General features: G+C 38.9%; 2 protein-coding genes across 2 annotated transcripts; one reads left to right on the forward strand and one right to left on the reverse strand.

Annotated features, from left to right (window-relative positions):
• Positions 1-300: 300 nt before the first annotated feature.
• LOC138906933 (uncharacterized) lies at positions 301-2,851 on the reverse strand. Its single transcript, XM_070196598.1, has 3 exons — positions 2,689-2,851; positions 1,790-2,642; positions 301-1,729 (listed from the first exon to the last, which is right to left on the reverse strand). Exons 1-3 carry the CDS (start codon positions 2,849-2,851, stop codon positions 301-303), a joined length of 2,445 nt encoding a protein of 814 aa, XP_070052699.1.
• A 10,606-nt stretch (positions 2,852-13,457) lies between these two features.
• On the forward strand, positions 13,458-14,365 carry LOC104106364 (uncharacterized). The gene is made up of 2 exons (XM_070196605.1): positions 13,458-13,523; positions 14,081-14,365. Exons 1-2 carry the CDS (start codon positions 13,458-13,460, stop codon positions 14,363-14,365), a joined length of 351 nt encoding a protein of 116 aa, XP_070052706.1.
• The last annotated feature ends 13,556 nt before the right edge of the window (positions 14,366-27,921 follow it).

A 27,921-nucleotide genomic window follows, 5' to 3' on the forward strand; every position in this document is an offset into this window, starting at 1 on the left:
GTCCTATAAACCTGGGGCTCAACTTGCCTCTTTTCCCAAACCGCATTACACCTTTCATAGGAGAGACTCGTAGGAACACTTTGTCTCCAATTGCGAACACTAAGTCTCTTCTTCTCTTATCCGCATAAGATTTTTGTCTTCTTTGAGCTGTAAGCAATCTCTGTCTGATCAACTGGACTTTGTCCATAGATTCTTGTACTAAGTCGGGTCCCCATAAGTTAGTCTCACAAGCTTCAAACCATCTAATAGGAGAACGACATCTTCTACCATACAATGCTTCGTACGGTGCCATTTGAATTCCTACACAAAACGCCTGTAATAGCCTGCCAAGCCTAAAAAGCTATGAATCTCTGTAGGAGAAGTAGGTCCGGGCCATTTCTGCCCAGCTTCTGGCTTCTTAGGATCTACCATAATCCCATCTTTGGATACAATATGCCCCAGAAATGCTACTGAGTCTAGCCAAAATTTATATTTTGAGAACTTAGCATAAAGCCGATGTTCTCGCAATGTCTGCAATACAGTCCTGAGATGATTCCCGTGTTCTCCTTGGCTATGAGAATATATCAGGATATCATCAATAAATACTATTACAAATATATCCAGGAATGGATGGAACACCTTATTCATTAAATCCATGAATGCAGCTGGAGCATTAGTCAGTACGAAAGGCATCGCAAGAAACTCATAGTGCCCGTATCGAGTTCTGAAAGGAGTCTTAGGAATATCTTCATATTTGATTCTAAGCATATGATAACCAGAACGGAGGTCAATCTTTGAAAAGTGGGCAAATCCTTGTAACTGATCAAACATGTCGTCTATATGAGGAAAAGGATATTTATTGCGTATTATTATCTTGTTCAACTGCCTGTAGTCAATGCATATTCTCAGGGATCCATCTTTATTCTTTACGAAGAGTACTGGTGCACCCCATGGAGATATACTCGGTATGATAAAACCCTTATCTAACAAATTCTGAAGTTGTTGTTTTAGCTCCTTCAACTCTGTTGGTGCCATCCGATATGGGGGTATTGATATGGGCTGTATGTCAGGTGGCAAATCAATACCAAAATCTATTTCTCGTACTGGAGGCAATCCTGGTAAATCCCCAGGAAATATATCAGAAAATTCTCTCACTACTGGTATATTTTCTATACTAATTGTTTCCTTTCTTGTGTCATTTACAATAGCTAAGAGACCTAACCAACCTTTTTTCGAAAGTCGTTGAGCCTTCATAAAAGATACAACATTGCAAGTCTCTAGAACCTGACCCCCTTTTAGAACAAAATTGGGTTCGTTTGGTATCCCAAACTTAACCATCTTTGCATGACAATCAACGATAGCATAGCAAGAAAATAACCAATCCATTCCCATCATCATGTCAAAGTCAATCATATCAAGTACAATAAGGTCAGCTAGAGTATCCCTACCGTCAACCCGAATCTGACAAGCATGATACACGTATTCAGCTAATAGAGACTCTCCAACAGGAGTAGCAACTAGAAAATGATCATTCAATAGCTCGGGCTGTCTACTAAACCTCAAAGCAAAGTACGAGGACACATAGGAGTGAGTAAATCCCGGATCAATCAATGCAAGTGCATCAAATGAACAAACAGAAGCATTCGAGGCCTGAGCATCCTGTCTAGTAAATGCAAAAACTCTCGCCTGACCTCTACCAGCATTCCCTTGTCCTTGATTCACAGTAGCACGATCTCCAGCACCTCGACCTCTATTTCATGTACATGTAGCACCTGAAGTATTACGAGTAGTCTGAGTAGGTACAACTGACTGAATAGAAGCCTGGTTGAAATTCCTCGGAGGGTGAGGGCAATCCCTCAAGTGATGTCCCAACTGGCCACATCGAAAGCACTCTCCAGTCAGAACATGACACTGGCCCAAATGTGATCTACCACAGGTCTGGCAGACTAGAGCAGTGGCATATATTTTCCCAGAATTACGATGTCCAGATGATAATGATGATGGTACCCTAGCACCCTGTCTGTAATGTGGTCTGTATGCGGACTGTGAAGACAAATGTGTCCATGTCTGAGAACCCTGTTGTTGTTGTCCCTGATTTCCTGCTCTATGATTTTCACTAAAACTGCCATTGAAAGATCCTCTTGTCTTGGCCTTCTTACGTAATTCACTAGTTGCACGCTCATCACGTCCCTTATTTTCAATCTTTCTAGCGAGATCGACTACATTAGTGTAGGACAAAGTCTTCATCTGTGGGGCTACTGCAGTGTATAGATGACTAACCAACCCATCAACAAACCTTTGAACTCGAGCTTCATGGGTAGGCACTATGTAAGGAGCATGTCTCGCTAGATTACAAAACTTCGTGTTGTAGGTTGACACATCCATATCTGGAGTATGAACCAATCTCTCAAAGTCTCTAACATATTTTTGCCTCAGGCTATCTGGAAGAAAATGATCCATAAACAACTTACTGAACTTGTCCCATGTTAGTGGGGTTGCTCCTGCTGGCCTTCCTAGCAATATAGTTTCATACCATATGTTAGCCATATCCTCTAGTTTGTATGTTGCAAGCTCTACGACCCTCTCACTAGAACATCCTAGAGCACGCAATGCCTTGAGTGTCCCATCCAAGAAACTTTGAGGATCTGCTGAATTATCAGAACCTGTGAATTTTGGTGATTTCAATTTAGGAACTCTGAGGAGCTGAACTTCCACCCTGAGTAGGCACCAATGCCTCTAACACATTCAATAACTTTGCCATTGTGTCTGCAGGTAAGGCAACAATAGGTACAACAGTTGGCACTGGTGATGGAGCATCCTGAACCCCCTGTTCTTGCACTTGATCTGGCATAGTAGCTTGGGGTTGACCCATTGTCACGACCCAAAATCCATAAAGGTCGTGATGGCGCGGGACTCCATTGTCAGACAAGCCAACACTAAATAGTTAATTAAATCCTCATTTTAATATTTTTGAAATTGTAAATTTACTTCAATTTAACTAGTAAAAGATGAATTTACAGAATAAATAACAATGTTTTTTTTTTTTATTTTTTCAATACTAATCATCCCATACTCATCCCAAAACCCGGTGTCACAAGTGCATGAGCCTTTTCTAGAAATTTAAAATAAAATACAACAACTGTCCGAAATACAATTGGGTAGGAAAATATAAGTAATCTGAAGGAGACTTTATTAGCTGCGGATCGTATATAAGATGCAGCTCACCTAAATCCCCGCCATAATCGCGCCTCTACACCCACAAGGCCACTAAACATATGTGTACCTGAACAAAAATGTACAGCAAGTGTATCATGAGTACATAAATCAACACGTACCCAGTAAGTATCCCGCCTAACCTCGAAGAAGTAGTGACGAGGGGTCGACTCGGACACTTACTATGGGCTATAATCAATATACCAATGATATGCTAAATTATGGATTTTTATGAGGCAACAATAAACAAAATAACATGAGACAGGTAAATAATTCTCTTGTCAATAGGGGATTTCCAAATTTATTTTCATCTTTTAAAAATTTATATCTCCGGCCAATGAGGCCATATCAAATTATAAATTTATCTCATACCAGGGAGGCAATATCGTTATTTATAAATTTCAAGGCAAGCAATACAAGCATGCGCAAATCATGCTGAGGTCGTACGGCCCGATTCAACAAATATTTAAACTGTGCACTGCCAAAGGATCGAATGGCGCGAACCATAGATGCATCTATTTAATCTATCGAGGTGTTCGGCCCATTCCACAAAGATAAACACACTCAAACAGTCAATCAAGACTTCATCAAGAGGAAATTTTCCAAGGAAATGTCAATGGTTCTTTTAACAGTCATTAAATGATGTTTAGCTTTTTAGAAAGTTTATTTACCAAGTTCGATATGATTTAGGCATTTCAATTGACAACAAGACTGCAAATATTACAAGTAAAGCATGCTTTTGGGTCCTAGACTACCCGAACTTAGGCATAATAGTAGCTACGCACGGACTCTCGTCACTTCGTGCGTACGTAGCCCCCACAAATAGGAGCACACAGTGATTTATTTCACCTATGGGGTAAATTCCCTCTTACAAGGTTAGAAAGGAGACTTACCTCATTCCGAAGTTCCATAATCGGCTTCCGAGCCCTTCAAACAACTCAAACCGATACCCAACGCTCCAAAACTAGCCAAACAATGTGCAAACCAACGAAAATATACTCTAATACTCATAACAATTCAATTTACAACCATTCCCAACTCCGTTCGAAAAGTCGATAAAATCACCCTCGGGGCCACGTGCCCGGATTCCAAAACTTTTTGAAGATAATCATTACCCATAACCTTATAAACTCAAATATATGATTTATTCCCAATTTCATGCCCAAATTCGCGGTCAAAATCAAAAATACCAAATTCTAGGTTTTTCTTCAAAATCCCAAATTTCTACAAATTTTCATGTCTAAATCCGTGTATAATCCTTGTATGTAACTCACAACTAGTAGAAATCACTTACCTCATGCTTGATGATGAAATCCCCTCTTCAAAGCTCCAAAATTCGTCCCAAGCCGTGTGAAAAATGGGTGAAATGAACTCAAACCCCACTTAAAAACATTCTGCCCAGCCTAGGTCCGCCCTTCTTCGCGTTCACGACCAAAGGATCGCATTCGCGACCAAAGGATCGCGTTCGCGAAGGCCAAAGGTTCCTGACCCAAATTTCCTCTTCGCGTTCATGTCATACCGATCGCGTTCGTGAAGGCCAGCTGCCAAGAACCCCTCGTGTTCGCGTTACCCTCTACACGTTCGCGTAGGCCAAATGGCCTTAGGCCCAGCTCATCATTTCTTCTATGCGTTCGCAATTGCCCCTTCGCGTTCGCGTAGTTTCCTCAGTCAACATCTCCGCGTTCGCGACCTACACCTCGCGTTCGAGATAAGTAATTTCCTCCAGCCCACAAATCCTTATTCGCGAACGCGATCTCCTCCCCGCTTTCGCGATGAAGGATACTAGAACCAACATCAGCAGCAGAAAAACATGGGAAAATTGACCCGAAACCAACACAAAACACACCCGAGGCCCCCGGGACCCCGTTCAATCATACCAACCAGTCCCATAACATAATACAAACTTGCTCGAGACCTCAGATCACATCAAACAACATCGAAATCATGAATCGCACCCCAATTCAAACTTAATGAACTTTGAAACTTCAACTTCTACAATCGATGCCGAAACCTATCAAATCAGGTCCGATTGTCCTCAAATTTTGCACACAAGTCACATTTGACATTACGGACCTACCCCAACTTCTGGAATCAGATTCCGACCCCGATATCAAAAAGTTCACTTCCGGTCAAACTTCTCAAAAACCTTCAAATTTCTATCTTTAGCCAAATGACTCCAAAATGACATTGATAACATTGAAATGCACGTCAACCCAAATTTATGAAATTTATCCAAAATTCCAACTTCTACAATAGGCGCCAAAACGCTCCCGGGTTATCCAAAACCCTATCCGGACATACACCCAAGTCCGAATTCATCATACGAACTTGTGAAAACCTTCAAATCTCGATTCCGAGATCGTTTACTCAAAATCCAACCTTAGTCAATTCTTCCAACTTAAAGCTTCCGAAATGAGAAATTTTCTTTTCAAATCAACTCTGAACTTCCGAAATTTCAATTCTGACCATGTGTACCAATCATAATACCTGAAGTGAAGCTGCTCATGGCCTCAAACTGCTGAATGACGTGCTAGAGCTCAAAACGACCGGTCGGGGCGTTACACCCATGTTCCCAACTTTAGGTTGAAGAACATCTTGTCTTCTAGTTTGATGAACCCCAACTTGACCGCCACCTCGGGTAGTACCACGTACGGCACCACGTTCAGCAGATGAGGGTGTGCGTGTCCTAGCCATCTACAAAAGAAATACTCCAAAGTCAAATCTCAAGTTATCTCAACGCACGATCAAGAATGAAAGAGGGGAAAACATTCCTAGATATTCAATAGCCTCAAGATCATAAGTATTGGCGCCTACATACCTATGAACAAGACTCTACTAAACATTGCTCCATGACTCGGGACTTAAAGCCTAAGCTCTGATACCAACTTTGTCACGACCCAATTTAGGATCGTGACTGGCGCTTACGAGCAAGTGCTCCCAAGAAAGCCTTATCGGTATTTTACAGAAAAACAGACAGAGTTTTTTCTGTTTTTGGACTATCCAAAAAGTTTCCTGTCTCATAAACAAGTAACAATCAACCAATATTCACCTAAATCAGTCACAATCTTCATCAACTAACTACAAACGGGTTTTCACCCATATTACCAATCTCCTCAACATAATAAAACTAAAACCAACTCTAAAAATACGGAAAGAAAGTCTAATACTAGTAACTAGTTCATATCAACAAATAAATACTCACGACACTAAAAGGATGACTATGGAGCGACTCTAAGAGTTCAAAGAAAAGACCATAACAATAAATAAAATCTTCGCCCACGCGAACAAGTGTGAGGCTCACCAAGAACTGTCAACCTGTGCACTCTAATTAACGAAATCCTCGCCCGCGTCAACTGTTGTGTCTAAAAAAAATTAGCGGGGAATAAGTCGCTAGCTCAGTGAGTAGTAATACTTAATCACAACCGTTTTTATTGGGGATAAGTCAGAAAATATGCTATAATATATATATATATATATATATATATATATATATATATATATATATATATATATTAAACAGAAAATATCATAAGAATGCCCTTTCAGAAACAATAAACAATAATCAATATCATCATGTCTTTTATGTAATATAAATCAATTGACAATTCGGTAATAATCTTGGTAAATACTGTGTAATATTAATATTCATGTTTGGGAGGGTTCAATGAACGGATCATGTAATCGGTATAATTGTGGACTTCTTCGCAAGAAGTCAAATATTACAGTAGTCCCCACTCGAGGAAAATCAGTAACGGTATAATAGTTCTACTTTTTCACTAGTGAGGGCTATAACGGTAATCGATAATTATAAGGTGCACCAGGGCTAACGAACCGGCCGTTAGCTACGGGATCCTTCAAAGTCTACTCCCATTTATACTTATCTCTGTAATCTCTATATACTCATAAGAAAATATTTTAAAATAATATAGGGCATTTCGGTTCTTTTCAAATCATGTAATTTCATTTCGATAACCGTAAATTCAAGTAACGGTAAAACATATCTAGTGACACAAGAATATTTAAAATAACGGTAATCATCTCAAATAATTGTTTCAGTATCGTAGCAAGTAAAAGACTTGTGCCACATGCAACTCAAAATAATCGGTAACATATTCATATTAAAATCATGTATAAATCATGCAAGTTATGAAAACACAAATTCCGGTAAGATTACTACTCACAGTACTCGTGCCGAAATACCAAATACTTCACCACGAGCAATTCGTACAAATTTCTCCAATTAATCTATAATTACATGATATCGATCTCATATTAATATCCATGTTTAGGCTAATTCATATCAATTTAGAATGCCCAACCCTCAATGTTTAATGTTTGGTTCTTAATTCGTCGAATTATAATAACCCAACAAATCTCCTTATTCTACTTGAAATATCAAGACCCATTTCAGTATCCCAACTCACTGCTATCAAAATTACATTGTAATTTTTTCCAATATCATCAATATTAGTAGCAATCATATTTGATTACCAATCACTAATGAAATAGAAAGGTTTTTTTAAGGAATATCCCTTTTTTTTGGCATATACAGAATACATACGTTTATACCCCAAACCTATAGTACCAATTCATGAAAACATCCATGAACTCCATTATTTCATTAATATAAATTCTTCAACTAATTCTCAACCCCAACTCTATAGCCATTGAATTTATGAATCAAATCTATGAATTAAGTTCAAGAATTTACCTTCTTTTTCTTTGTTTAGTTAGTTTCTCTTCGTTGAATTTTCCGGGTGCTCTTCAATGGAAGAAAAGTGCCAATCTCACGTTTTCTTTTATTCTCAAAAGTGGCTGCCAAGCTTTTCACCAAATTTTCCCTTAACTTATTGTTGCCCGTGAGTTTTTCCTGTGTTAGAATCCTTCTACTACCCAAAGCCCTCTTTTTCTTTTCTTTTGTGTTTGTCGTGAGTCCTTCCCCTTCCCTTAATCCTTTTTTTTGCTTTTCCTTTTTTCCAGATTGTAATCTGGTGGGCTTCGACCCTTTTCTTTTTGTGTATTATTCTTTTTTTTTTTTTTTGTTAAATGACCAATATCTACTTGTTTGAAATTTATAGGCTATTACATCATAAACCAAATGGCATTAGCGAGAATGTGAAAGTACCATAGGGACATGTGAAAGTAGTCTTCTCTTGATCCTCTGGAGCAATAAGAATTTGATTATAGCCGAAATACCCATCAAGGAAATAATAGAAAGCACAGCTGGCCAACTTATCAAGCATTTGATCAAGGAAGGGAAGTGGGAAATGATCCTTCCTTATGACTTTGTTGAGCTTGCGATAGTCCATACACACTCTCCACCCGGTCACCGTTCTTGTAGGAATCAACTCGTTCTTGTCATTGGTGACCACCGTCATGCCCCCTTTCTTTGGGACACATTACACCGGAGAGGTCTATGAACTATCAGAAATGGGGTAAACAACCATGGCATCCAACCACTTTATGATCTTTTTTTTTACCACCTCTTGCATTGCTTCATTTGTAGCACCACCAATGTCCTTCCGATAGCTTTCTTCCTCTTTTGTAGCACCACCAATGTGGAGTCTACCTGCACGTTAGTCAAACAAGAGGAAAGAATAACCGGTAAAGTAGAACAAGTGCCAAGGAATTCATACCTAAGATGTGGAGGCAATGGCTTTAACTCCAAAGTGGGAGGCTCCTCGATTGAGGGCTTTATTGGAGGAGTCTTCCGATTTTCAAGATCCAAGGACAATTTGCGGCGTTCATAAGTGTACGACCCCATTCCTTGCAATGAGTTCACGCATTCCACATAGCCATCCATCTCGTCATCATAAATGTTAAGCAAAACGGCCTCCAAAGTATCATCAACATTCATCGTGGCACTAGTATCACCAATAATCACATCGGTCACCAAGTCCACAAACGAACACACTTCATTGCTATTCGGTTGCCTCATAGATTTGCACACATGGAAAATTACCTTTTCATCACCCACCCGGAATGTGAGTTCACCGGCTTCCACATCAACAAGAGCCTTCCCCAGAGCAAGGAAAGGTCTACCCAGAATAATCGGTACCTCATAGTCCACTTCACAATCAATAATAACAAAATCCGCTAGGAGTATGAATTTATCAACACGAACCAACACATCATCAATGATACCCAACAGTCTCTTCATAGTATGATCCGCCATTTGTAATCTCATAGATGTGGGTCTTGGTTGCCCAATTTTCAAAGTCTTGAAAACCGAATAGGTCATCAAATTGATACTTGCCCCAAGATCACAAAGAGCTTTTGCAAAGTCGGCGCTTCCAATAGTACAAGGGATTGTGAAAGCGTCAGGATCTTCAAATTTAGGAGCCATTGAGTGCACAATTGCACTCACTTGATGTGTCATCTTTATAGTCTCACAATTCATCGACCTCTTCTTTGTCACCAAATCCTTCATGAACTTTGCATAACCGGGCATTTGCTCCAAAGCCTCAACTAATGGCACATTAATAGATAGGCTTTTCATCATGTCAATGAACTTTTTGAATTGGCTCTCGCCATTTTGCTTGGCAAGCCTTTGAGGATATGGAGGAGCAGGCCTTGACATTGGTGCCTTAGCCTTTGGCACTACCAGTTCCGGTATGTCTACAATATGCTCCCTATACAGGTTCACTTCCTCTTGTCATCAATATCAATTCTTACTTCATCATTGGCTTGCACCAAATTGTTTGGAATCTCATCGACTTGAATCACTTGTTCATCATCCACAATTTTTCTTTGACTTGAGGTGGTTGTATCCCCACTTTTTTCACTCCGTGTAGTCACGACCATGGCATATCCCGTGTTGTTCCCACCCTTTCGTTTCACCACCATGTCACTTGGTAGTGCCCCCTTAGGACGAGTGTTTAAAGCTTGCGAGATTTGCCCCAATTGAACTTCTAAATTGCGAATTGAAGTAGAGTGAGAGGCTAGTTGGGCATCAGAGTCAGCATTCTTCTCCATCATTTGTTTGAACATGCTCTCAATTCGTCCCATCTCATTGTTAGAAGAGCTTGGACCATTGGAAGGATATGGAGGCGAGTTGCTCGATTTTTGATACATTGGGGGCCTTTGAAAGCCCGACCCCCAATTTCCTTGGTTATTGTTCCACCCCCCTTGGTTGTTGCCTTCGCAATATCCTTAACTATTGCCACTCCAATTGACTTGGTTATTTTGACCATTCCAATTTCCTTAATTATTTTGATTGTTCCAATTCCCTTGGTTGTTTTGATTGTTCCAATTCCCTTGATTATCATGAGGCCGCGATTGTTGTTGATTCGGGCCTTGAGAGTTGTTTCTTTGCCCTTGAATATTTTTCACATATTGTACTTCCTCCTCTTGATCATTGTAAGATTCATCTTGATCAAACCCACTATCTTCTTGCACATAATGTTCCGCATGATTTTGCACTTGAGGACCCTTTTGCCTTCTCCTGTTTACCATCATATTAACTCCCTCCATTGCATTGACTTGCTTAGGACCTTCCACTTGTTGGAGTTGAGCCTAGGCTAATTGATTCATTGTGGTGGTCAACTCGGCAATTGCTTGCCCATGATCATGCAATTCTTTATGTAGGTGAATCACGTTTGGATCACCTTGAGAAATATTTGCTCTACTTTGCCATGCCGATGAAGTATCCTCCATTTCATCTAAGATCTCACAAGCTTTCGCATATGGCGTTGTCATGAAATTTTCACCGGCAAGTTGGTTGACCACGCATTGATTGGTAATATTGATCCCCCTATAGAAAGTTTGTTGAACTACGTCATGTCATTATTTGGGCACTCTTTCACCATAGCTCGGTACCACTCCCATATTTCATGCAATGGATCATTGGGTTCTTGTTTGAATGCTATAATCTGTCTCTAAGAGTAGCCATATGCCCGGGAGAAAAGAACTTGGAAATAAATTTCTCCGCCAATTCATCCCATGTATGGATGGAATGGTTTGGTAACCTTTCTAACCAATCCAAGGCTTTTCCCCGTAGAGAGAAAGGAAATAGCCTCAATCTTAAAGCATCCTCAGAGACGTTTGTCTGTTTACTCCCCTAGTAAGTGTCCACAAACCCTTTCAAGTGTTTATACGCATTTTGATTCGGAGCCCCGGTGAAGAATCCCCGTTGCTCTAGCAATGTGAGCATAACATTTGTGATTTGAAAGTTGCCCGTCCTAATATGGGGCGGGACTATGGCACTAACATACCCTTCATTCGGCAATATCCGGTGCGGAGCCACTCTTGGTGGAGGTGGGGGTGGAACGGGAACGTTGTCTTGAGGTGGTCAGCCTCGTCTATTTGCTTGAGGTTCAAGAGGAACCTCTTCAACTTGGTCATCTTCCACGTCCATATCCCCCAAAGGCATATTTCCGAGAGGATCATTATTATTGAGAGCCATTGTTTCACCTACAATTATTTCACCAAAAAGATTAGTAACACGGAAGGAAAAGAAGACAATTCACACACAAAACCAAATATATAGCTAAATCCATTTTTATGCTCCCCAGCAACGGCGCCAAAAATTGATTTCCCCCAAGTCACACCTCAAATTGGGGTTGTGAAGCGGTCGATTGCAATAATAATACCCAACTAGGAGTTGGGATCGAATCCACAGGGAGCGTAGATGGGATCATTGGTATGTATTTGGTCTAAACACGTGAATTGTCTAAGTTGCACTTCCACAAACTTTATTTTGATTTTACTTCTAAAATTATACTAAGAATTGCAATTGAAAAATATGAAACTAGAGAAGAATGTTTTTGTTGTTGTTTTTCAAATATGTAAAAGGTCTATGGATGTGACTTCCACCTAGGTGTTTGCCTAACGGGTTGTGGGCTTTAGAGCGAGTTTCGTTGGTCGGGGTGTATTATAGCACGCAATACTCAAAATACCAACTCAACACATCTCGGTAAGAGAGTTGTTTTGCCCAATTTTGCTTTCTCAAGTCCAAATGGGTATTGAACTTAACAGTTGACAAATTGCTCAAGTCGGGTTTTACTATCTCTAGGTTCAACCCTTTAATTGGGACTATCAAACTCTTGATTTCATTTCAAACTCTTGTTAGCCAAGTTTTTCTAGACTAAGTCTTTCTTTCTCAAGTAGAAACCAAGTCAAATAGGCTTGAACCAATGTTTGCAACTATTAATTCTACAATTATAGCAAGAACTAGGCTAAATAATATACACCTAATCATAAACAAGCCCCAAATCAAACACCTATTAGGTTCCCACATTAGGGTTGGGTCACAACCCTAGCTAAAAATTTAGCTACTCATAGTGGGTAATGAAGAAAATAAAGAAGAAAAGATGATAAAACTCATATTGAAAGATAAATAGATGAAAATCCAATGTAAAATCAACAAGATAAGCTAAAGTTGCCTAAAAGAGTAAAGAAAAATGGCTACAGACTTTCTGGTATTCAAAACTTAACTTAATTTTGTCAAAAAAGTCTATTTATAGATAGTTGAAATTTTCGGACAAAATTGCCCTTTCGGAGGTTCTGCGGCCGCCCAATTCTGTGTGCGATCCACCCTTTGCTTCAGATCTTGACAGGAGTTGGATCTGCGGCTGCACAATTCTGCACTGCGGCCGCGTCTCTTGAGTTCTGCGGACCGCACAATTCTGGGTGCGGCCGCACATTTGATTTCTGCGGCCGCACAATTATAGTGCGGTCCGCAGTTCTTGCTGGGCTTGGAGTTGGAACTCTCTGAATCTTGACTTCTGCGGCCGCACAATTATTGTACGGTCCGCACCTTACATTGCAGCTCTGTTAATTCTTCTTTATGTTCTGCGGCCGCACGCAGAATTCTGCGGTCCGCACTTTAGCTTTTTGTGCTTGATTTTTGTCCTTGTTCAAAAGCACTCCTCTTGAGTTTGATTTTATCGTAATGGATCATTTTCCAATACTCCTGCAAGTAAGCATATTTCATCAGTTTTCGGGAATACCATTAAATATTTTTGAACTAAAACAAAAGTCAAAAGGCGCAAATAAGTAGTCAAAATTTCCACTTATCACCCACCTGAAAGATTACAGCAACTAGTTATACCATAATTTGAGCATGCTAAGAACCTTCTACCTGGATTGGTGGGCTTCCAGGTTATGCACACAATAACGTCAACTCTATAATGACAAACTACACGACTTTTCATTGCATTTTTGGCATGAAGAATAAAATATCGACCTAGAGAAGAAAAAAATTGACTTGAATCTGTACAAAATTTGAAGAGAAGAAATTCAGAGCTTGTATAAGTAAAAAAAAAATGGAGGTTGTAAGCCAAAGGAGGAAGAAGAAGCCCTTTAAAAGATGGGCCCTTGGGTTTATTACCGTTGGGCATTGAAAAAATAACATTCACACTCCTGTGAGACGTGACTTACATGCACAATAGTTGACTAGGAATAACTGATGCCACGTAGATTGATTCAATTGTCGGAGGTGTTTATTAGTTAACTTATGCTCAAGTTGAAGTGTTCATATAAAAGATTTAAAAGTTTATTTACCGGCATGACAATCGGGTATAAATTTAAGTGGTCAGAGGCCCTCTTCGAATAGAAACTGATCGACAGCTTAGGGATCAGAAGAACTATCAATCATTTTCTTTTACTTTTCTTATTTTTTTCATCCAACATAAAAGTATTATTTTTTCGTCATTATGGACTGTCTATAAATATGAAGTCAGACATTAGAAAGTCTACAAAATTTGCAAAGCCAAAGAGTGTCAAGTGTATACTTCAATATGAGATCTCTCTCTATCTTCTTCCTCCTCTTCTCTCTTACTTGGGTAATTTTCTTCTCTAATCTGCAGATTTTAATTTCTTACACTTTTATGCCCTCTTTAATTTCTTTATTAAATTTATTTAATTTTTAATCTTTTTTGTGATTCAGTTTGGCTATGCAAGAAATGATCCAAAAGAATATTGGAAGAGCGCAATGAATGGAGATCCCATGCCTAAAGCACTTACGGACCTTCTTCATAATCAGTACCAAGATTTTCCAGTAGAAAGAAATAAAGACAGATTTCTTCGTGATTTTGATTTGAAACCTAATATCATTATTTATCATAATGATGTTGATATATATCCTAAGAGACCAAGGCCTACTGCTAGAGATGATAATTTTTCAGAAACAAAAGAAGCAGAAAGGAGAGAACCTGTAAATCCAGGAAATTAATTCTGCTTATGTCCTTTTTTTTTTTTTTGAATGGGTATGTTTTTTAGTTAGTTAATTATAATATTAAACTTTGTGTTGATTAATCTGTTGTCTAGTTGGTATTTGTGATTATACGGTAATTTTTTAATGAGGATTTTGAGTGTTAAATGAAAAGGTTACATTTCAAGGGCTGGACTGGACATACTTATAAATCATCCCAAAATTATTTGGATGACTATTTTGAATTTATTTTTTTTCTTTTATAAATTACGGCAAAAAAAAAAAAGCACGTGAATTTATTTTACTTGAATTTATATACCAAAGAACATGGGTGCCTAGAACGATGAATTAAGCAAATTATCAGATTTGAAATTTACAAGCTGAATCTGGAACAATGGGTAACCTAACTGTTCAAGGTATCAATTTGATAAAATATAAAGTTGACTTTCTACAGGCTTTAATTTAATCGTTCACTGTGTCTGCTCATGTACTACTATAAGAAAATAAAGTAGTTGAACTTAATGGCAGCACGCAAAAAATGAAATAAATAAATACATAAATAAACTTAAGGAACACCAGATTGACTTTGAGAGCAAGCTTCGATGATCACTCGAAACATTTTGGGCTCTCGTTCCTAAAAAACTTATAGCATTGTTTTAAATATTTTAAACTGGTAATATCATAACAAAAAAAAAAAAAAAAAGTACAGTAAATTTTTGTAAATCATTTTAATGTAAAAGATAGCTCAGAGATGAGGCCTACCTTAGTATAGTATACAACTATACATTTTTAACTTTTTAAGTTAAACTAGCCTTAGAGAACATCGATATTTGGACAAATATCAACAAATATAAAAATATAAATTTTATATCAACAAACATGTATTTTATAAATTTATCAACAAACATGTATTTTTATAAAAATATAAAAATAAAAATATCAACAAACATGTATTTTATATCAACAAATATAAATTTTATAAAAATTACATAGATATTATTTACAAAAGTGTCTGAATTATTAAATGAAGATTAAAAAAATTCAAATTCCTGAAAAAATGATGAACATTAATCACATTTATCCAACTCAATAAAAGAACATCTCTGCTCTACAAAACACCTTATTATTTGGACTGTCGTTAGGAATAGATTTATCATGATAAAGAGATATATTCAATCATTATCATGATAAAGAGATTATACATACTAATAAACATGTTATTTGCTTAGGTCAATAATGATGAGTTATCAGTTAGCCACATATCCCTAATTTGATATTTATTTGTGATTACATGCAATATCTATCCGCTAGATAAATTTATCAATACTATCAAAAATTAAGAAACTCTATAACAACACTTTTGGAAAGTGATTTATTAATAATTTTTTTTAAAGAAGAATAGTTTAAAATAGCTAAACATTTTTAACATTAGTCACCTTAAATCTTTAAAATTTTAGCTAATTTCAAAAATAATTGTGAGCTCCTAAGTTTTGCTTTAAATTTTCATCTCTTGGTATCTTGAATTGGAACACTTTTAATGCCACCTTTGTAATGACCTAACTGGTCATTTTAACTTTTAGTAACTCGTTCCTTAAAATAAAACTCCCCGAATATGCTTTTATTAATTTATGATTCGCTGGGATGGTTGATTCGGGATTTGAAAGTGTGTGAGTTGAAATCGGAACACTTGGTTCCTTAAGTTAGCTTTAAATGGACAAGTTTGACTTCGGTCAATATTTTGAGAAAACGACCCCCAAATCGGGATTTGACGGTTCCAATAAGTTCGCATGATGATTTTGGACTTGGGCGTATATTCGGATCGGGTTTTGGGGGACCCGGGAGTATTTTGGCGCCTAATAGTGAAAGTTGGTTCTTGAAGGGTTTTGAAGTTCTTTAAATTTGGTTTGGAGTAGGTTTTAGTGATACTGAGGTCCGAATGGAATTCTGAGACCGGGAATAGTTTCGTAAGGTCATTTAAGACTTTCACGCAAAATTTGATGTCATTCCGAGTTGACTTGATAGAAATCGGACGAGCAGAAGTCTTTTTACAAGTTTTTGAATTCATAAGTCAATTCATGCGTTTTGGCGTCCGATTCTTAGTTTTTGATGTTATTTTCGGATTTTGATCGCTCGACAAGTTTGTATGAGGTTATTAGACTTGTGTGGATAGTTGGTATGGATCACCGAGGGCTCGGGTGAGTTTCGGACGTTCGGAAGGAATGAAAATACATCAGTTTTCTGGTGTTTCTTGGCAGCAGTTGCAGGTCTCGCAAATGCGAACCTCGCATTTGCGAGAAGGGCTTCGCAATTGCGAAGAAGCCCGACCTAGGCAGTGTTTGCATTTGCGACACATTTGATGCATTTGCGATCCCAACAGAGTTCTCATTTGCGACTCTTTGGTCGCATTTGCGACCCCAGCAGCTGAAGGCCAAGCTTCGCATTTGCGAGAGTTGTGTCGCATTTGCGAGAGTTGTGTTGCATTTGCGACCCTCGCATTTGCGAACCTGGTGTCGCAAATGCGAAATCAGAGGCCTGTGCCCAGCTCATTTAATGCGCGACTTAGGCCATTTATATCACTTTTCTTTCATCTCTTGGGCGATTCTTGGAGCTTTTGGAAGAGGGTTTTCACCTAGCACTTTAAGGTAAGTAATTTCTACCTAACATGAGTTAAATACATAGATTATAGGTAGATTATAACTAGTAAATCTTAGATTTTTATAAAAATGAGATTTTAACCATGAAAATAATTATGGAATTGGGTAGAAATTATATATTCAAGTTCTTGAGATTATGGGTAACGTTTTCATCTGAAAGGTTTTAGAATCCGAACATGTGGGCCCGGGGTAAATTTTAGGAATTTAACCATTTTGGATTGGGTAATTTATTTAATAAATGAATTTTGAATTATTGAACATATATTAATTATTTTATATAACTTTTGGATAGTTTCGGATTTTTTGGCATGGAATCGAGAATTTTACGCGACGCGATAATCGAAAAGTAGACTTTGAGACGAGGTAAGTATCTTGTCTAATCTTGTGAGGGGAAAATTACCCCCATAGGGATTAAATTGAATAATTATTGCTAATTGCGGGGGCTACATACGCACGAGGTGACGAGAGTCCGTGCGTAGCTACTATTAATGCTAAAGTCCGGGTAGTTTAGGACTCAAAGCATGAATTACTTGTGTACATTGTATTCTTTGTTTAATTAATATTAATGGATATATATATATTGTGTGAATTGTTATATATATATATATATATGAATATATTGTGAATTGTTAGATAAAGCTATTAAAGGATGGAAATCTCATATGCTTGATTTTCTGTTTAAATTAATTAATTGTCAAAAGAAATTATTCTCCTCCCGAATTTATCTTATAATAAATATACTCTCCTTCCGGAGGTACATAAGAAAATGTCCTCCTTTCTTGTGGAGTGGGCCGAACACCTCGGCATGATAGATGCATCTATGGATCGCGCCGCATGTACCTCGGCAGTGTACGCGACACTCTGGATCGGGCCGTACATCCTCGGCAGAAATCGTGCTTAATAATAAAAATTACACGATACTTTAATAGTTATTTCAGCTTGCGAAACTAATTGATAAATTGAAAAATCCTTGAAATTTAATGAATTATTATTCGTGCTTGTTAAGGAATTAATTGTTATTCCTGTAAATGAGATTAATTGATAAATTGGAAATTATTTAAATTTAAGGAATTTAATTAATATATTGAGAATTGTTGCATTTGAAGGAATTTGATTATTTCCGTTGCTTAAATAAATTATTGTAAATTTTATAAATCATGTTGATTTAAATATCCTAGTTGTATTTTAATTATTATTATTGACCCATAGTGAATGTCAAAGTCGGCCATCTCGTCTCTACCACTTCGAGATTAGGCTTGATACTTACTGGGTACACGTTGTTTACGTACTCATACTACACTTGCTGCACTTTTTGTGTAGGACCTGAGGCAAGTACTAGTGGGGGACCTATCGTCTTACACCCACGTTATCCAGGGGCATATTGGTGAGCTGCACTTTCTGAGCCATTCTATAGCTACTAGTGTCTCTCCTTGTATTTTTCATTCTGTCTATTTTTATTTCAGACAGTATTTGAGATTTTGTATAATCTAATAGATGCTCATACACTTGTGACACCAGGTCTTGGCACACACATTGGTAGAATTTGGTATTTTATTATTTTTTTGGTTTTAAATTTTATCAATATATGCTTAATTTATTATGTTGGCTTGCCTAACTGTAGTGTTGGGCGCCATCACGACCTATAGGTGAAATGAGTCGTGACAACATGGTATCAGAGCACTAGGTTCACGTAGATCTCACAAGTTATGAGCAGGCCTAATAGAGTCTTGCGGATCGGTACAGAGACGTCTGTACTTATCTTCGAGAGGCTATAGGGTCCATCGTGCACTTGATGTAGTTCTAAATATCCTTTTCTTATTCTCTCTCAGATGGTGAGAACGCGCATGAATGAGGTTCCAGGCCAGGGAAGAGCTACTCCCCCAGTTGCTAGAGGCCGAGGCAGAGGGAGGGCTCCAGCCCATGGTAGAGGGCGAGGACATTCCAGGACTATTCCAGTTATGCCGCCAGTGGGTCCAGCAGAGAACCCCATTGTTGAGGAACATGATGAGGTGCCTGTGGCAGAGCCAGCTCTGGTGGATTTCACATCTGCACCGGAATTTCAGGATGTCATGGGTCGTATGCTGCAGTTCATGGACAATATGACTCAGGCCAGTTTATTTCCGACAGACCCAACCACATCTCAGGCGGGCGGGGGAGCACAGACCTCTACCATGCTGGCTCATGGACAGGCAGCTGCTGTATATCAGACCCAGGGTGCACTATCCGTGGGTGGAGCCCAGCCAGTGGCAGCAGCTACACCTGAGCCCAGGCCAGCTGTAGCCGCCGATCCTCAGAAATTATTGGACCGATGGACTAGACTACATCCTCCTGTCTTCGGGGGTGAGTGACATAAGGATCCACAGGACTTCATTGATCGTTGCAGGGACAGATTACACAACATGAGGATATTGGAGTCTCATGGGGTAGACTTTGCTACTCTTCAGCTAGAGGGCAGAGCCCGTAGATGGTGGCAGTCTTATGTTCTTGGCAGACCAGCAGATTCTCCTCCCATGACTTGGGACAGGTTCACCCGTATTTTCCTGGACATGTATATTCCACCCTCATAGAGGGAAGAGTTGCAGTTTCAATTTGAGCAGCTCCAGCAGGGTCAGATGTTAGTGACCGATTATGAGGCGAGGTTTTCTAAATTATCTCGCCATGCACTTATGATCCTTCCCTACTGAGGCGGAGAGAGTGCGGAGGTTTGTAGCTGGTTTACATACTGGTATTCAGGCCACTATGGCTCGAGAGGTTGAGATGGGTACTTCTTATAATCTAGTTGTGGAGATAGCCCGGAGGATTGAGGGTGTACGTCAGCGGAGTCGAGAGCAGATTATGAGAGATAAGCGGTTCTTGTACTCTGGAGAGTTCAGAGGTGCTCCGTCTGGGGGCAGAGGTCAGTTCGTGAGGGGGCAGTCCAGCAGACCCCCATTTCCAGCACCACCACCTCCTCGGGGTACTCCAATGCGACATTATCTCAGTGTTATACCAGAGAGTTCTTAGCGCCCACCAGCTATTCAGGGTCCTCCCAGTGGGTATTCAGGTCCCCAGGGTCAGACTCTTAGTCAGCAACTCATCGCACCGAAGAGTTGTTACGAGTACGGGGATCCCAATCACATGCGGAGGTTTTGCCCCAGGCTTCGGGGTAGACCAGTACAGCAGGGTCAGCAGCTTATGCTTACTGGACCAGTTGCTCCACCAGTAGTCCGACCACCAATAGGTAGAGTACAGGTGGGTAGGGGTCGTCCTAGAGGTGGAGGTCAGCCAGGCAGAGGCCAGCCAGTTGGCGCTCTAGCTCAGTTCTATGATTTTTCGGCTAGACCAGATGCAGAGGGCTCAGATGCTGTGATTACAGGTATTATTTCTATTTGCGGCAAAGATGCCTTAGTATTATTTGATCCAGGATCCACGTATTCATATGTGTCATCTCTATTTGCTCCATTCTTGGGTGTTTCTCGTGAGTCCTTGAGTACTCTTGTTTATATGTCCACTCCTGTAGGCAATTCTGTTATTGTGAACCAGATCTACCGGTCTTGTATTATTACATTCTGTGGTTATAAAACTAGAGAAGATCTCTTATTGCTCGAGATGATCGATTTTGAAATTATTCTGGGTATGGATTGGTTATCTCCATATCATGCTATTCTAGATTGTCATGCCAAAACTGTTACCTTTGCTATTCCATCTTTGCCTAGGCTGGAGTGGAAGGGTTTGTCGGTTAGTTCATTTAATCAGGTTATTTCTTTTATACAGGCTCAACACATGGTTGAGAAGGGTTATTTGGTTTATCTAGCCTATGTTCGGGATACTACTGCAGAGACTCCGGCTATTGATTCAGTGCCAGTAGTTTGGGAGTTCTCCGATGTATTTCCTTCAGATCTTCCAGGTATGCCACCTGATCGTGATATTGATTTTTGTATTGACTTGGCTCCAGATACCCAGCCTATATCTATCCCACCGTATCGCATGGCTCCGAAAGAATTGAAAGAATTGAAAGAACAACTTGAAGAGTTACTAGCCAAAGGGTTCGTCAGACCGAGTGTATCGCCTTGGGGTGCACCAGTATTACTTGTGAAAAAGAAGGATGGAACAATGCGAATGTGTATTGATTATCGCCAATTGAACAAAGTCACTATTAAGAACAAGTACCCATTGCCACGTATTGATGATCTATTTGACCAGTTGTAGGGTGCTAGGGTGTTCTCCAAGATCAACTTGAGGTCGGGGTATCATCAGTTGAAGATTCGAGATTCGGATGTTCCGAAAACTGCTTTCCGTACTAGATATGGTCATTATGAGTTTCTGGTAATGTCTTTCGGTTTAACTAATGCCCCAGCAGCGTTTATGGATCTGATGAACAGGGTATTCAGGCCATATATTGATTCGCTTGTCATTGTCTTCATTGATGACATTTTGATCTACTCGCGCAGTAAGGAGGAACATGAGCAGCATATGAGAGTAGTGCTTCAGACATTGCGGGAACAAAAGCTATATGCTAAGTTCTCTAAATGTGAGTTTTGGCTAGAGTCTATAGCATTTATGGGACATATTGTATCGGGCGAAGGTTTTAAATTTGATCCCAAAAAGATTGAGGCAGTTCAGAATTGGCATCGTCCCACTTCGGCGACTGAGATCGGGAGTTTTTTGGGTTTAGCAGGTTATTATCGTCGATTCGTGGAAGGTTTTTCATCTATTACAGCACCTTTGACCAAATTAACCCAGAAAGGTGTTCAGTTCCGATGGTCTGATGATTCCGAGTCAAGCTTTCAGAAGCTCAAGACAGCATTGACTACAGCACCAGTGTTAGTGTTACCTTCTGGTTCGGGAATATATACAGTGTATTGCGACTCTTCACGCGTTGGCTTGGGTTGTGTATTGATGTAGGAAGGGCGAGTTGTTGTATATGTTTCACGTCAGCTGAAGCCCTACTAGAAAAATTATCCAGTACATGATTTGGAGTTAGCTGCGATTGTTCACGCTCTAAAAATTTGGAGGCATTATCTTTATGGGGTGTCTTGTGAAGTTTACACTGATCATCGCAGTTTGCAGCATTTGTTCAAGCAGAGGGACCTAAATCTGAGACAACGCAGATGGCTTGAGTTACTAAAAGATTATGATATTACTATTCTGTATCATCCGGGCAAAGAAAATGTGGTTGCAGACGCCTTGAGTAGAAAGACGGAGAGTATGGGTAGTTTGGCTTTCATTTCAGCGGAAGAGAGGCCATTAGCTTTGGATATCCAGTCCTTGGCCAACAGACTTGTGCAGCTAGATATTTCAGAGCCCAACCGAGTTCTTTCATGTGTTGTAGCTCAGTCTTCACTATTTGAGTAGATCAAGGCTCGCCTGTATGATGACCCACACTTAATGGTTCTTTGAGAAACAGTACTACGAGGTGGTGCCAAGGAAGTTACTATTGGTGTGGATGGTGTTCTGTGACTCCAGGATCGTCTCTGTGTTCCTAATGTGGATGAACTGAGGAAAACGATCCTAGAGGAGGCACACAGTTCTCGGTATTCTATTCATCCAGGTGCTACAAAGATGTATCGTGACTTGAGGCATCATTATTGGTGGCGACGAATGAAAAAGGACATAGTTGAGTATGTAGCTATGTGTCTAAATTGCCAGCAAGTTAAATATGAGCACCAGAGGCCAGGTGGCCTACTTCAGCAGATGACTATACCAGAGTGGAAATGGGAACGAATTACTATGGTCTTTGTAGTTGGGTTGCCGCGGACCTTGCGGAAGTTTGATGCAGTTTGGGTCATTGTTGACAGGTTGACCAAGTCGGCACATTTTATTCCTGTTGTGACTACTTATACTTCAGAGAGGTTGGCCCAGATTTATATTCAGAAGATAGTTCGGTTGCATGGTGTGCCAATTTCCATCATATCAGATAGAGGCCCTCAGTTTACTTCACATTTCTGGAGAGCAGTACAGAGTGAGTTGGGGACCCGTGTAGAGCTCAGCACAGCCTTTCATCCGCAGACCGACGGGCAGTCAGAGCGGACAATTCAGATTTTGGAGGATATGCTCAGGGCATGTGTGATTGACTTTGGAGGTCAATGGGATCGTTTCCTTCCTTTGGCCGAGTTTGCTTATAATAACAGTTACCAATCCAGCATCGAGATGGCTCCATTTGAGGCTTTATATGGCCGTCAATGCCATTCACCTATCGGATGGTTTGAGCCCGGTGAGGTTAAGTTATATGGTACTGATTTAGTAAGGGATGCCTTGGAAAAGGTAAAGTTGATTCAGGAAAGACTTCGTACAGCACAGTCCAGACAGAAGAGTTACGCGGATCATAAAGCGCGTGATTTATCATTTATGGTAGCTGAAAAAGTTCTCTTGAAGGTTTCGCCGATGAAGGGAATTATGAGATTCGGGAAGAAGAGCAAGTTGAGCCCAAGGTTTATAGGCCCATTTGAGGTATTGAGACGAGTTGGGGAGGTTGCTTATGAGCTTAGATTGCCTCCCAGTCTATCGGGAGTTCATCCGGTTTTCTATGTATCTATGCTCCGGAAGTATCATGTTGACCTATCACATGTGTTGGACTTCAGCACAGTTCAGCTAGATAAGAGTTTGGGTTATGAAAAAGAGCCATTTGCCATTGTTAATAAACAAGTTCGCCAGTTGTGGTCCAAGAGAATTTCTGCAGTAAAGGTCCAGTGAAGGGGCCAACCAGTCGAGGAAGCGACTTGGGAGGCCGAGGAGGACATGCAGAGCAAATATCCACACTTATTTAGAACTCCAGGTATTATTCTAAACTCGTTCGAGGACAAACGTTTGTTTAAGAGGTGGAGAATGTAATGACCCAACCGGTCATTTTAACTTTTAGAAACCCGTTCCTTAAAATAAAACTCCCCGAACATGCTTTTATTAATTTATGACTCGCGGGGATGGTTGGTTCGGGATTTGGAAATGTGTGAGTTGAAATCGGAACACTTGGTTCCTTAAGTTAGCTTTAAATAGACAAGTTTGACTTCGGTCAATATTTTGAGAAAACGACCCCAGAAGCGGGATTTGACGGTTCCAATAGAATCGCATGATGATTTTGGACTTAGGCGTATATTCGGATCGGGTTTTGGGGGACCCGGGAGCATTTCGGCGCCTAATAGTGAAAGTTAGTTCTTGAAGGTTTTTGAAATTCTTTAAATTTGGTTTGGAGTAGGTTTTGGTGATACCGGGGTCCGAATGGAATTCTGAGATAGGGAATAGTTCTGTAAGGTTATTTAAGACTTGCACACAAAATTTGGGGTCATTCTGAGTTGATTTGATAGGAATCGAACGAGCAGAAGTCTTTTTAGAAGTTTTTGAATTCATAAGTCAATTCATGCGTTTTGGCGTCCGATTCTTGATTTTTGATGTTATTTTCGGATTTTGATCGCTCGAGTAGGTTTGTATGAGTTTATTAGACTTTTTTGGATAGTTGGTGTGGAGCCCCAAGGGCTCGGGTGAGTTTCAGGCATTCGGAAGGAATGAAAATACATCAGTTTTCTGGTGTTTCTTGGCAGCAGTTGCAGGTCTCGCAAATGCGAGAAATTGTTCGTAAATGCGAACCTCGCATTTGCGAGAAAGGCTTCGCAATTGCAAAGAAGCCCGACCTAGGTAGTGTTCGCATTTGTGACACATTTGATGCATTTGCAATCCCAGCAGAGTTCGCATTTGCGACTCTTTGGTCGCATTTGCGACCCCAACAGCTGAAGGCCAAGCTTCGCATTTGCGAGAGTTGTGCTGCATTTGCGAACCTGGTGTCGCAAATGCGACATCAGAGGCATGTGCCCAACTCATTTAATGCGCGACTTAGGCCATTTATCTCACTTTTCTTTCATCTCTTGGGCAATTCTTGGAGCTTTTGGAAGAGGGTTTTCACCTAGCACTTTGAGGTAAGTAATTCCTACATTACATGAGTTAAATACATAGATTATAGGTAGATTATAACTAGTAAATCTTAGAAATCAAGAGTTTAGGTGAAAAACCTAGATTTTTATAAAAATGAGATTTTAACCACAAAAATAATTATGGAATTTGGTAGAAATTATATATTCAAGTTCTTGAGATTATGGGTAACGTTTTTATCCGAAAGGTTTCAGAATCCGAGCACGTGGGCACGGGGTAAATTTTAGGAATTTAACCATTTTGGATAGAGTAATTTATTTAATAAATGAATTTTGAATTATTGAACATATATTAATTATTTTATATAACTTTTGGATAGTTTCGGAGTTTTCGGCATCGAATCGAGAATTTTACGCGACGCGATAATCGAAAAGTAGACTTTGAGACGAGGTAAGTCTCTTGTCTAATCTTGTGAGGGGAAAATTACCCCATAGGGATTAAATTAAATAATTATTGCTAATTGCGGGGGCTACGTACGCACGAGGTGACGAGAGTCCGTGCGTAGCTACTATTAATGCTAAAGTCCGGGTAGTTTAGGACTCAAAGCATGAATTACTTGTGTACATTGTATTCTTTATTTAATTAATATTAATGGATATATATATATATATATATATATATATATATATATATATATATATATATATATATTGTGAATTGTTAGATAAAGCTATTAAAGGATGAAAATCTCATATGCTTGATTTTTTGTTTAAATTAATTAATTGTTAAAAGAAATTATTCTCCTCCCGAATTTATCTTATAATAAATATACTCTCCTTTCGTAGGTACATAAGAAAATATCCTCCTTTCTTGTGGAGTGAGCCGAACGCCTCGGCAGGATAGATGCATATATGGATCGCGCCGCATGTCCCTCGGCAGTGTACGCGACACTCTGGATCGGGCCGTACATCCTCGGCAGAAATCGTGCTTAATAATAATAATTACACGATACTTTAATAGTTATTTCAGCTTGCGAAACTAATTGATAAATTGGAGAATCCTTGAAATTTAATGAATTATTATTCGTGCTTGTTAAGAAATTAATTGTTATTCCTGTAAATGAGATTAATTGATAAATTGAAAATTATTTGAATTTAAGGAATTTAATTAATATATTGAGAATTTTTGCATTTGAAGGAATTTGATTATTTTCGCTGCTTAAATAAATTATTGTAAATTTTGTAAATCATGCTGATTTAAATATCCTAGTTATATTTCAATTATTATTATTGACCCATAGTGAGTGTCAAAGTCGGCCATCTCGTATCTACCACTTCGAGATTAGGCTTGATACTTACTGGGTACACGTTGTTTGCGTACTCATACTACACTTGCTGCACTTTTTGTGCAGGACCTGATGCAACTACTAGTGGGGGACCTATCGTCTTACACTCACGTTATCCAGGGGCATATTGGTGAGCTGCACTTTCTGAGCCGTTCTGCAGCTACTAGTGTCTCTCCTTGTATTTTTAATTCTGTCTATTTTTATTTCAGACAGTATTTGAGATTTTGTATAATCTACTAGATGCTCATACACTTGTGACATCAGGTCTTGGCACACACATTGGTAGAATTTGGTGTTTTATTATTTTTTTGGTTTTAAATTTTGTCAATATATGCTAAATTTATTAAGTTGGCTTGCCTAGCTGTAGTGTTGGACGCCATCACGACCTATAGGTGAAATTGGGTCGACAACCTTAATTATATTATTCAAGGTGAAGTAACAATTCCTTATCTATTCTTGTGAAAATTAACTTAATCAACTTATATAAGTAATCTTATTGGGATTACATTCCTAAATATTAGGAGTTTTTATATAGTTCAAATAAGAGAAAACTTAATAATCAAAATTTTAGTTAATTCTAACGTCCTAAATATTAAAAATATTAATTTAATCCAATGTAAAATTTATTTATATGATAAAAGGTCGACCAATTTTGCGTTTAAGTTTCGTACTTTTATAATAGTCTGGATCGATTGAAAAAGATAAAATTAAGTGAAACGTTATTTTCCTATATATTTAGTAGTTTTAAATTTTTATTTACCACGTAATTACTATAAAATTAATATACTTTGTTGCAAATACTAAGTGAAGTAAAAAGATTTAATAAATAAATATTTAATAATCAAATTTCAATGAATTTTTAGATCCTAAATATTAGGATAATCAAATGACAATTTTGTCCAATGTGAATTATACTTTAAAGGAATAAAAAAGACAAACAATATTTCATTAAGGGCCTTCTTACTTTTAATATATTACTAGTCTAAAGATACGTACCATATCTCTTTAAAGTAATAAAAGAAAAGTGTATGTTCTTTTGTTTTTGGTCAAAATTAAAAGTTTTATTTCAACCAAATATAATTATATACATCCACTAGTTACATTTGACTCTATAACTAGTCCTCCATATTCTCACTACCTATTTGTGAAGGTATAACTCTCCCTTTCTAGTATATCAACTACCTCTAAACAGGGTAACTATTCAACAACTCTAAGGATCTCTTAAATTTGCTGAAGTGTTGCCCTCTTGTATGCAACTGTATGGCTATCTCTTTTAGTCTCTGTTGACTTTCTTTCTTTTAATCTTGAAATCTCCTTGCATTTCTTTCATTCCATACATGGTAGACAGTAGCAATACATAGGAACTTCATGATCTCTGCTCGTGGCTTGTTGTTCATCTTTCTGCTTATCCAGTCAATCTCTTTCTCCCAGTTGCTAATTCTCCTATTTTCCCCCAGCCACCTAAGTAATGCACTCTAAATTTGGGATGAGTAGGGGCACTGGAAGAACAGGTGCTGCAGGTTTTCCTCAGCTCTAGTGGTACATAAGGCACAGTCAGTTTGGACATGTATGCCCCATTTCTGCAATCGATCAACAGCAGTCAATCGACCCAGTAGTGCCAGCCAAAAGATGAACTTATGTTTTAGTATAGTAGTTGGTCCCGACACTAGCCCTTTCCATTGAACTTTCTGAAACTGTGGAAGAAAGAATAAGTAAGCCTTTTTAATGCTAAACTTATC

This window comes from Nicotiana tomentosiformis, chromosome 1 (assembly GCF_000390325.3).
Source record: "Nicotiana tomentosiformis chromosome 1, ASM39032v3, whole genome shotgun sequence".
Lineage (NCBI taxonomy): Eukaryota > Viridiplantae > Streptophyta > Magnoliopsida > Solanales > Solanaceae > Nicotiana > Nicotiana tomentosiformis.

Coding starts and splice junctions, on each gene's coding strand:
- LOC138906933 (XM_070196598.1), bottom strand. CDS start 2,851: ATGGGTCAACCCCAAGCTACTATGCCAGATCAAGTGCAAGAACAGGGG. Junction 2,643..2,688: donor GGTGCCTACTCAGGGTGGAA/GTTCAGCTCCTC, acceptor CAAAATTCACAG/GTTCTGATAATTCAGCAGAT. Junction 1,730..1,789: donor TTCAACCAGGCTTCTATTCA/GTCAGTTGTACC, acceptor TACATGAAATAG/AGGTCGAGGTGCTGGAGATC.
- LOC104106364 (XM_070196605.1), top strand. CDS start 13,458: ATGGAGGTTGTAAGCCAAAGGAGGAAGAAGAAGCCCTTTAAAAGATGG. Junction 13,524..14,080: donor GGGCCCTTGGGTTTATTACC/GTTGGGCATTGA, acceptor TTTGTGATTCAG/TTTGGCTATGCAAGAAATGA.